At 36.8% G+C, this 10,834-nt stretch overlaps 1 protein-coding gene across 2 annotated transcripts in view; it reads left to right on the forward strand.

Annotated features, from left to right (window-relative positions):
• The window catches only part of tep1 (telomerase-associated protein 1), a 38,804-nt gene extending 30,367 nt beyond the window's left edge, over nt 1-8,437 (forward strand). For both annotated transcript variants that reach the window (XM_085254489.1, XM_085254488.1), the window contains exons 45-56: nt 714-818; nt 969-1,098; nt 1,238-1,323; nt 1,426-1,552; nt 3,015-3,145; nt 3,328-3,446; nt 3,742-3,888; nt 4,130-4,229; nt 6,227-6,344; nt 6,912-6,994; nt 7,449-7,553; nt 8,031-8,437. In XM_085254489.1, coding sequence (XP_085110615.1) covers nt 714-818; nt 969-1,098; nt 1,238-1,323; nt 1,426-1,552; nt 3,015-3,145; nt 3,328-3,446; nt 3,742-3,888; nt 4,130-4,229; nt 6,227-6,344; nt 6,912-6,994; nt 7,449-7,553; nt 8,031-8,150 — 1,371 coding nt within the window. In that variant the 3' untranslated portion in view covers nt 8,151-8,437. The remainder of the gene's footprint in view (nt 1-713; nt 819-968; nt 1,099-1,237; nt 1,324-1,425; nt 1,553-3,014; nt 3,146-3,327; nt 3,447-3,741; nt 3,889-4,129; nt 4,230-6,226; nt 6,345-6,911; nt 6,995-7,448; nt 7,554-8,030) is intronic.
• Nucleotides 8,438-10,834: the final 2,397 nt, after the last annotated feature.

The raw sequence follows: 10,834 nt of genomic DNA on the forward strand, positions 1-10,834 counted from the left end.
ACAAGCGTCCTTTGTCCTTTACTACAATCACAGTTATTGTAGGACAGTGGAAAGAAAAATACAAATAGTGGCCTTTGCCTGATCCTTGTCGGGGTTATGAGTGGTGCTTTGAAAATTTTCTCCCCTGTTTAGTGTCATTGGTGCTAAAATGTCTCACACCTGACTCCATATTGCACTGTTACCTCACAGTACAACAAGATCAAATTCAACAGGGCAACTAAGGAAAAGCAACAGGTGGCATCACAAGATTTCATATAAAAATTCTTTAGTCGTATGAACTGTATTCATGATAGTTAAACTGTTTATGGTCAACTCTTTCAATTTAAAAATAAAAAATAAAGAAACTTAGTCAAGAATTGCTGTACAGCTATATTGTAGAAAGGTTTTGTGGAAAAATTTGGCTCATTTAGTTAATAAACAGTGTATCGAAGAGGGTTGCTGTACATGTTTGGGTTGTTTTTGTTGTTGTTGTTTTTTGGGTGGGTGGGGTCTATGTGTTTGTTTGTTTGTTTGTTTTTAAACTAATTTTCTGTTTTTCCTTTTTTTTTTTTTTTTGGAGCCTAAAGTGTCCATATTTGGCTAAGAAGATGGAGTGTTAATTTATCAGCTAAGGCTAGCAAGCTTGGAAGCAATGCACAGACACGCATATCTGATAATTACATCTAAGTAACATACAAGTGCTTTCAAAAATGTGTTTTTTGTTTTTGTTCCAGTTAAGCTCTTCAAATGACGGCAGACTTTGTTCGTGGGACCTTCAGGTTGGGCAGTGTCTGAGGGAAATCTCCTGGACAAGTCCACTTACCTCTGTCTGCTGTCTGGTGAGTCACTTATGCAGCTTTAAGTAAATAAGCTCTCTATATTGTGTACAATGTAAAGAACTGTTTAACTATAGCATGAAATTGTCTTTTTCTTTGGTTTGATAAATTATTTTCTTTGTTGACCTGCTCTGTCGTGCTTTCTGTGGGCAGGGACAATATGTGATAGCCAGCTGTGCAGAGGGGGCACTGCATGTCTGGAAGTGGGAAACAAACACTGAAATCTGCCATATTTCTGCTCACATGAGACGCATACACCACTGCTCTCTCCTCCCAAATACAGGTACCTGAGAAAACATGCTGGGAAGTGATTACACACATAGTCTCCTCCTCTTTCCATCATTCAGTACGCTGTATTGAGTTAATACTGCATATTCTGAAATTAATATTTGATATTTCTAAGCCCACTCTTTGTTTTTAAGACAAAGGGAAGGAAGTGAAGTCAGAAGAAATGTCCGTTTTCACAGCGTCTGATGATGGCACAGTGAAATTTTGGAAACCCTTACAGGTCTCTCAAACAAATAAAAAAAAATCCTCTGAATTTTTAAAGTGCCCTGCTGCTTCTTCAGATGTATTTTCTCACTGACTAGATATGTCGGTTTATTTCCAGGTGGAGCACTTTAGCACCTTTCGCGGTCACAGCGGTGCGATTCATGGAGTCGTTTGCAAGGAAAGGGTCCCACAATTCTTCACTGTTTCTGAAGACCGCTCGCTGCGATGCTGGACATGGGCAAGAGGTAAAAAAAAAAATTGGTTTAAATTGAGACTTTAATTTTTTTTACCATTTATATAAATGATACAAATCATAATTATCAACTCACAAGTGTCTACAAATCTGCTGGGAAGGCACCTAAAGAAAGCTCAGCAAAAACCCGTAGTGATCCCGTATGTGTCAGGAGTATTGGAACAGTTAAACACAGTGTCTCTGTGGCTTTTAAACCCCAACTCTCTGTGAATGGTACTCATGGCTATTGATCAGTGGTCTTTGATCAGTGGTTGTTGACCAATCGTCATGACAATTTGCATGATCAAGGAACCAATCTCCCAACCCATTGTTCCTTCAGTGGTGCTAGTTTCAGTCACTGTGCAAATGTACTGTGTATAAGATTTGGGAAACCTGCAGTCAGCTGAGACTGAAGAAGTCACTTGGATGAGTGACGAAACGTTTCTCTCACTGAAAACGCTACGTCCAGATGAATAAAATCAACTTTTAGGGAGCTACAAATCTCTCATTTTCTTATTTTAGTACCAACTGTTTGGCTTCAGCTTATGTTCCATAAATTGGCACAGTAAGCCAGTAGAAAGATCTCAAATTTGAAAATGGATTTAACTCTCGTTATTTTATTTTTTTACTGTATTAAAAAGTCAATATTTATCATCTGCAATTAGGTAATGAACATTTGAAAATTGGTTAACGACGCATTATTATGTGGCCTTTTGCAGCTGTAAGTGCTTATGAGTAATGATGTTTAAAATGCTCCCCTTTTGTGCACTGATAAGGAGGACGTTATATAGAGAGATGCAAAAAGAGAGGTATTATGTTAAATATTAATGTCTTTAATTATTTTTCCATGTTCCCATTAAATTTCTCACCAATATTGTGCAAAATTAGCTACTTAAAATGTCTTTAAAACTCCTTATAATTTTCATTTCCTTTCAAGAAAAACCCTTTTTATGTTTATGCACGTCTTCTTGTGTTAGAGCCCAGACTTCATTTCAGGAAATCTTGAACCAATTAGCTGCGATGTCCATCTCAGTCATTGTGTTCAAAATGGTGTGCCCACAATCCAGCACACAAATCTATGTACTTATAATGACTGCATTTAAAGTTTACGAGAGTGCATCATTTTGGTTTCAGATGCAATTGTCAATGTCAACAAATCAATGTGTCTTTATGACTACAATATTCTTTTTTTATATTTAACAAAAAGCCTCAAAAAAACTTATTGTACCTTTTAAAACATAAATGAATGATGGTGAAAAAGATTGGGAGATATGAGTATCAATTAGAATTTCTTCAGTGTTGAATTAATCAAAGAAGATTTGTTTTAAATCTAAAAATAAAATAAGTACTACTGAACACGTGCTGGGAGCTAAACTGGTGCCCTATGTAGCCTTATCTTTAAAGTAATTACAGTGTTATTAAGGGTCCTTATACACATTTTGTTATGAAAACTGTGTTTCTTCTTTTTTCCACAGCAAGTCCTCCAAACCTGAAAGGCTCGGTCACAGCTCTGTGCTTCTGTCAAAATGATGACCTGCTCCTCGCTGGGTATGAATCTGGTTTGCTCGAGTTGTGGCAAAACAACTCAGTGGTTGGCCACAAGCAGGTGAAGAAGTGTACAAAGAAAAATAGTTTTTTTTTAACTCTTTTTAAATCTGTTTTGTTTTGTTTGTTTGTTTTTTGACCATGCCATCCATCTTTTTGTGTGTGTGTGTGTGTGTGTGTGTGTGTGTCTATGTGTGTGTGTGTCTATGTGTGTGTCTATGTGTGTGTGTGTGTGTGTGTCAGGTATTTGATGACCCCATTACAGCGGTCTGCTCCATGCCTGATAGTCAGATCGCTGTGGCGAGTGTGAAACTTATTGGTGTTTGGAAGCTGGTGTGGAATAAAAAACATGACACAGCAAGGTAAACACCAACAGCTAATACATAAGATGCCCAAGCACTCTCATCTGCATTAGTCCTATAAAGTTAAAGACAATAACTAATTTTGCCTAGTTTGCTTAATAAAAAAACAATCATATGACTGTCTAAGCGCTGTGGTAAACTGGCACGTGAAAGCTGTTTTGTGTTGATTAAGATTGTGAAGTTTAACTGATTCTGAGCTTCAGTGCATCAGCAGTGGAGGGAGACATCACATGAGGTATTATGAGTTTCAGTCTTCACACTAACTAATTCTTTAATTTTTGTCTCTTGCTTCCAGCTTGGTGAAGGTAACCACCTACACAGTCAGTGAACCAGTGGTGCGCCTCTTCTACTGCACTGCTTTATTTGGGGTGAACAAAACTGGAGAAGTATTTGATGTGGCACCCAAGAACAATGAGGGCAGCTGGCACAATAAAGTCAACAAGTAATGTATTTTTCATGCTTTTTTTTATTTTTTAAATCAGCCATTCAGCATAATAATCCTCTCATACTGGACTACATTCTAAAACAAGCTGTTTTAGCTTCTTTCCTCAAACTATAGCAGACCTTGGATCAAAATGCTTATTTGATATTTGCATGACCAAAATCCAGTTCAACAGCTCTTTGATGGATTCCTTGTTGCTTGTTTTTGGTAACTCTAAATGTGGGTTGTCTCTTGTTATCAGTTGGCACTATGAAGTTGAATTTCACTGCGTGATCCACAATGATAAGAAAAGCGTGTGGCTGGTGGGTGAATCAAAGGGAGAGATTTACATCGGCTTCCTTGTGAGTATACGAACCAGCATTACTCCACATTAAGCGTTAATTCACCATCAAAACCATTCTGAAGATGAAAAGAATTGGTATTTTAGGAAATAATCCCCTCCCTTGAACTGTGGACACTCATCATCTCTTGTGAACAGATTTAGTACATGTCTATAGGCAGAGATGGGCAGTAACGCGTTACTGAAATCCGATTACTTTTTTAAAGTACTGAGTAATGTAAGGGATTACTATTGCAAAAAAATGTAATTAGATTACTGTTACTTTCCCGTAGGCACACTGTGTTTCTAAACCCTGATTTTTGTTTGTGAGAGTGTCTCATGACAACGACGTAAGCGCGTGCAACACCCGTGGCAGCAACAGACGTGTGTATATCAACAATGGAGAGAGTACGACCATGCAGCGTTTAAAGCATGGAAGTACTGACATTGGTAAATGGCCTGTATTTGTATAGCGCTTTACTAGTCCCTAAGGACCCCAAAGCGCTTTACACATCCAGTCATCCACCCATTCATGCACACATTCACACACTTGTCATTAGGGCTGCTCAATTAATCGAATTTTAATCACGATTACGATCTGGGCTTTCAACGATCATTAAAAATGACTGAGCCGATTATTAGCCCCTCCCTCATTTATCCGCGACACCTTAAAGGCCGGTCCGTGAAAATATTGTCGGGCATAAACCGTCCGTGGCGCAAAAAAGGTTGGAGACCGCTGATTAAGAGGACCCGAGGGAAGCTCGGAAAGCTAAGCAGAAGTTATTTGGAGAGTGACTGCCGTTGGTTGAAAAGAGTTAAAAAAAAAAAAAAAAACTTCAGTGGTGTTGCACACTATTTTATATTATTTTTTTAAAGTCATTGTTAACCCTTTAAAGCCGGTCAGAGCAGCACGCTCCGTTTTGCGTAACTATTTTTAAATCCCTGTAGAACCTGAACCGTGTAAGCTAGCGCAATAATTTGTTTTGCATATGAAACCGGAGGAGTTGTACTTACATCTTATGCCATCAGCTTGTCCTCGGTCACGGTTTCGTTCCACATATAGCTTTGCAAAAATTGCATAAAAAGCGCTTGCAGGAACAAAAACATAATATTCCAGAAACACGCTTTGCCGTTCCTATCAGCTGTTCGTAACACTTCCCACAGTGAAATGATGCACATGCTGTTTTCTTTGCAAATTTGCATCATAGGATTGTTTTTTGTTTTTCCTGCAGTATATAAAAATTGCTGTATCTCCAAAATAAAACTATGAAGACACTCAAAATAAATTTCCTGTGGTGGGAAACTATTTTTTGCAACTTTATTGTATTTAAAGTTTTGAGGGATAAACCTCTTAAACTTCTCCAAGTAGAAATATATGTAAACAAAACAAAAGCGATTTTCAATTTTTTTTTTAGTTTATTGCACTTTTTTGCAATTTATGTAATTACTATGCACTTAATGCATACATATTATTAAAATATGGGCTATAACAGTTGTATTGATGTATAGCAACTTGAAATGCTCCCACAAATGGCACTACAGCATGTAAAAAAAAAATAAATAAAAATAATATAAGCTCTGGTGGACTTGGTTCTATAGTAGGTCTTAAAGGGTTAAATAAATATCGTCAAATAATCGTGATCTCAATTTCAGTGAAAATAATCGTGATTATCATTTTTGCCATAATCGAGCAGCCCTACTTGTCATGGCAAGCTACATGTAGCCACAGCCACCCTGGGGCGCACTGACAGAGGCATTACTTTGAGTTTGATTCCATAAAAAGTGACAAAAACATTAGCATCCATTGTGCACTCTTCGTGGGAAGAAAACTTCTTTCTACAGCAAAAATTTTAACTTCAAATCTGAGCAACCACCTAGCACACTGCCACAGGAATGTGAAAATCACAGAGAAAACCCCGGATCCCCCCACTGACATGACCGTTGAGGCACCGGTGATAACACTGAGTAATAAGACACCGATGAAAAGACAGCTGACAATCATATCCTCTTAATTTTCAGTTTCCCATGAGTCGGGAAACATCCCTTCAAAGAGCTTTCAGTGAACTGAACATGAAATGTGACGAGGAGGAGGGGAAGAAGAAGAGGACCCTGATAACAGCTGTGATAATGGATAACGGTAAACATCAGACCTGGAAGTAAAAGATGTTTACTTCAGTTGATTTTTCATGCTAATTTGGTCTCAGAAAAATAGTCAAGATATTCACTTTTCTGCAGCATATGACTAAAACATTGTATTCCTATGCATCACTGCCTAGATTTTGCACCCTTGCTTTAAAATAATGGTCAAGATGATGCAGGGTATTCAAATATTGTAAATAAGAAGACTGTTAAGTAGAATTCCACCACACTGTTTTGCTTCCTGTTGGTTAAATTCATAAGGTAACTAAGCAAATAAGGTAACTAGGCAACACCTCTGCTCTCCCATACCATATATACACATATAGAAAATGTCCCAATGATCCCAACAGCCAATCAGAGGACTACTGAGGTTAATCTGATTAATGAGTATCTTGGACACGTGCATTAGGAGTCAGACATCATTAGAAAATCCATATAACTTCCAAACTCTGAAAAGTTCAGAGCACAAAACGAAACTTGTTTACACATGAAAACATTGCAATATCAAGCATGTTCTATGTGTATATGGAGATTCTGTCACACCTGAAATGTTTGTCTGTTTTAGATTTTGTGGTGTGTGGAGATGCGGAGGGCAACATGTGGTTCAATCGCCCACCAGAGCTGTCCTCATGGAGCAAAAGAAAGCCTGTAAGAGTTCAAGAGTGAGAGAAGAGAGTGACTGACATGAACATGTAAAACTGAACATTTCAAGCAGTATGAAACCTGAGTTTTTGGCTCACATTGATTATTTGGGCAAATGGTGACCATACACTTAATATCAAGCTTCACTATTGTAAAAACATTTTCTTACTTTCTTCCTGTCTGACAGAGAAAAAAAAAGAAAAAAGCTTAATAAGTTCCCAGTAATGTCTGAGGTCTTTTAACAAAGCAGAAAGAGAGAAAACTGCCAAAAAAAAGCTGAAAATTCTCATATTTCAGCAGGTAAAATTACAAATCTGGCAATTTTTCCTCTGAATTTTTAAAATTTATTTATAGACAAATCAAATTTGGTCATCTTGATTTAAATGTACAGAGAAAAGAAAGCAGACAGCAGACATGATATACAACTTTCCTCCTTGTAATTGTGATACTTTATCTGCAGGCTCACAGTGACAGGATCAGTGTGCTGAGACTCACTGACAGCACCATCATCTCAGCCTCCTATGACCGGACAGTGAAGCTGTGGGACAGAGACACCAAGAATCAGGTACTCTACAAACTCCACAAAACAATCTGGTCATAGATTATGTTTGTCTCCTTATCACATTCTTGCTAACTTACTGTGTTTACAGTGTTTTTGCAGCTGAAAACAGTACCCAGCAAATACATTTTACAGTTATCTCTACTAGTAAATTACAGTCTCTACTTGTGAGGTGTGTTAAATCTTTTAACTTAATTTCCTGAATAGGAATAAATTGTTTTATGCCTCAGCTTTCCCCTATAAATACAACATTTGATATTTTCCCCTATACCAATGATGCGTTTTGACATTTGATTATATATATGAATTAAGACCTGGTTTGACAACCATTAGAATAGTTTCTGGGTTTTTCCAAGAGTAGCAGCAAAGTTGTAAGATTCCTGGCTTTATATTGTAAAAATTGTGAGATTAATTGTCAAATTATTTTAACTTCTCTTAAAGCAAGGATGATTTTCTTCACCCTGTCTCCTTTTCTTTCTGCAGGTGGGCTTGTTTGTGTGTGGAGGTCCTGTTCTGATCTTGGAGGTGAATCCACAAAGACCCACTGAGCTGGTCTGCAGTGACGGAGAAAGAAAGCTCTACTTCCTCTCTTGGAGAGAGTAATTCTCTCTGCGTTACACTCTAAGCTTTAGGAATTCAGGATAGTGTTGTGACTTGTTACAAACTAAGCAAAGACCAATAGGAATGCTTTCATTTTGGTGTCGTATGTACAATAAATTCATGTGAAGAAAAAAGAAAGTGAAATGTTTACCTAGCCACATTTGACCTACCTTTAATTTAGATGGAGAAACTTGCAAACATGACAAGCAAGGTTAATAAAAAAAAAAAAAAAAGCTTCAAATGTTAGAAAGATCTCTTTAATTAAAAATTCAAGCAGAAGAAGAGAAAAATGTGTTTGTGTCTTTTTTAAATTCTTCCCATTGTGTTATTTTGGGTGTATTTTATTAAATATTTTTACATATTTTTCAAGTGTTTACATGATTTCCCCTTGACAGTTCTTCAAGCGTTAGATGACAGCAGATATTGGTTGTTTGTTTTGATTTTAATTACTCGTTATTTCAGTTGTTTTACCTATTTAAAAAAACACATTTTATTTACTCACGTTTTAATGAAAGTTCTAGCAGAGACCCCCGGATATTTTTAATTAATGTTTGTACAGTGACTTCTTTTGACCTCCTTAAAGAGTCAGTATATAGAGGGATCAAAAGTGGTGTCGGTATTAATGATTTTCAACACAGACTATTCTTTTTGAAGGGATTTTCTCTAAATGTATCTAAGTTTTAAGTTTGGAAAAAACGCACCGTATTTAATGAGCTATATTTTGTGTAAATTTACACAAATTCTAAAACGCCAAACATTGTTTGAAGTAGCTTTAAATGTCACATATTGATTAAGAAAAAGGTTAAAAGGTACAGTAAGCGTGCTTGCCACAGCTGATGATAGTATAATAGGTGCTTTTATTTTTAGTACACAGACAATTTTTTACAATTATTTGAGAGACATTAACTTAAGTACTTAACCTGCTGATATCCTTCTAGTTGTATTTTTATACCCTAAGGCTGTAAAGGGAATTTCCGAACTGCTCCCGAATGCAGCAGAATCGGGTTGACCGCTCCCAGATGAGACGATCACTCACCTGGACCACGGGGTGAAGCGGACAACCTCCGCCAGTTTCAAGCGATAACCCAGATCTGGGGGAAGTATTCCCAGCCAGTTTCTTTTTCCTTCTGTTTTGTAATTTTTTTTCCTACAAAGGAGGGAGAATCCTGAACTGGTGTCAAGCCAGCCTCCAATTCGAGACTTGCAGTCAAGCCAGCCTCCAGTTTGTTTTACGTTCCCTGTGTATTCAAAGTATTACGGGAATGGATGTGGAAACCGGATTTCAAAATAAAAGCCAACTTCGAGTGAATTAACAGATATGTTAAGAACATAATAACATATAATTTAGGCTTTTTTTTTTTTTTTTTACAAACTCTAATGTTAGATCTATATGACACAGCCTTGTACCCTAATTGTGCCCTGTCACTATCAAGGCCATCTTATTTTGGATTTCAAAGTAAAAGCCCTGTGAATCTTCATTTTTGAACTACTCTTTCAATGACTTAATAATGCTCTTAAAAGCAAAAGTCGTATTTCCAAATACTATTTGAACTTTATATCAACACTTTCCAACCACAGTCTTTTTACAGTGATACCATATCAATATCAAGTCAGTCTGATTTTGCCTTTCATAGTAATGGCCCTTTGAAATTGTCCATAATTGACTTAATCTTCTAACGATTCAAAATGTTTTAAAATGGAAATTTCCTGTTTCCACAGGGTAATTCCACTTTAGATCAACAGTATACAGCCCCACAGTGATACCATATCAATGTCAAGTCATTCTGATTTTGCCTTCCAAAGTAAAAGCCTTTTCAAATTGTCCACAATTGACCTAACTTTCAGTGATTTCAAAATGCTCTAAAATGGAAATTTCCTGTTTCCACAGGGTAATTCCACTTTAGATCAACAGTATACAGCCCCACAGTGATACCATATCAATGTCAAGTCATTCTGATTTTGCCTTCCAAAGTAAAAGCCTTTTCAAATTGTCCACAATTGACCTAACTTTCAGTGATTTCAAAATGCTCTAAAATGGAAAATTCCTGTTTCCACAGGGTAATTCCACCTTAGATCAACAGTATACAGCCCCACAGTGATACCATATCAATATCAAGTCATTCTGATTATGCCTTCCAAAATAAATGCCCTTTCAAATTGAGCATATACGGCCTACTTTTTTGACGATTTCAAAATGTTCTTAAACAGAATTTTGCTGTTTCCACAGGATAATTTCACTTTAGTTCAACAGTATACAACCTCACGATGTTACCATATCAATATCAAGTCATTCTGATTTTGCTTTCAAAAATAAAAGCATTTTCAAACTGCCCATATCTGACTTGATCCTGGAACAATTTCAAAATGCTCTAAAATGGAAATTTCCTGTTTCCACAGGGTAATTCCACTTTAGATCAACAGTATACAGCCCCACAGTGATACCATATTAATATCAAGTCATTCTGATTTTGCCTTCCAAAGTAAAAGCCTTTTCAAATTGTCCACAATTGACCTAACTTTCAGTGATTTCAAAATGCTCTAAAATGGAAATTTCGTGTTTCCACAGGATAATTCTACTCCAGATCAACAGTATACAGCCCCACAGTGATACCATATTAATATCAAGTCATTCTGATTTTGCCTTCCAAAGTAAAAGCCTTTTCAAATTGTCCACAAAGATGTCATTC

Source organism: Mchenga conophoros, linkage group LG18, assembly GCF_057382185.1.
Source record: "Mchenga conophoros isolate Kocher_MC1m ecotype Shallow Benthic linkage group LG18, M_conophoros_male_GT1.1, whole genome shotgun sequence".
Taxonomy (NCBI): Eukaryota; Metazoa; Chordata; class Actinopteri; order Cichliformes; family Cichlidae; genus Mchenga; species Mchenga conophoros.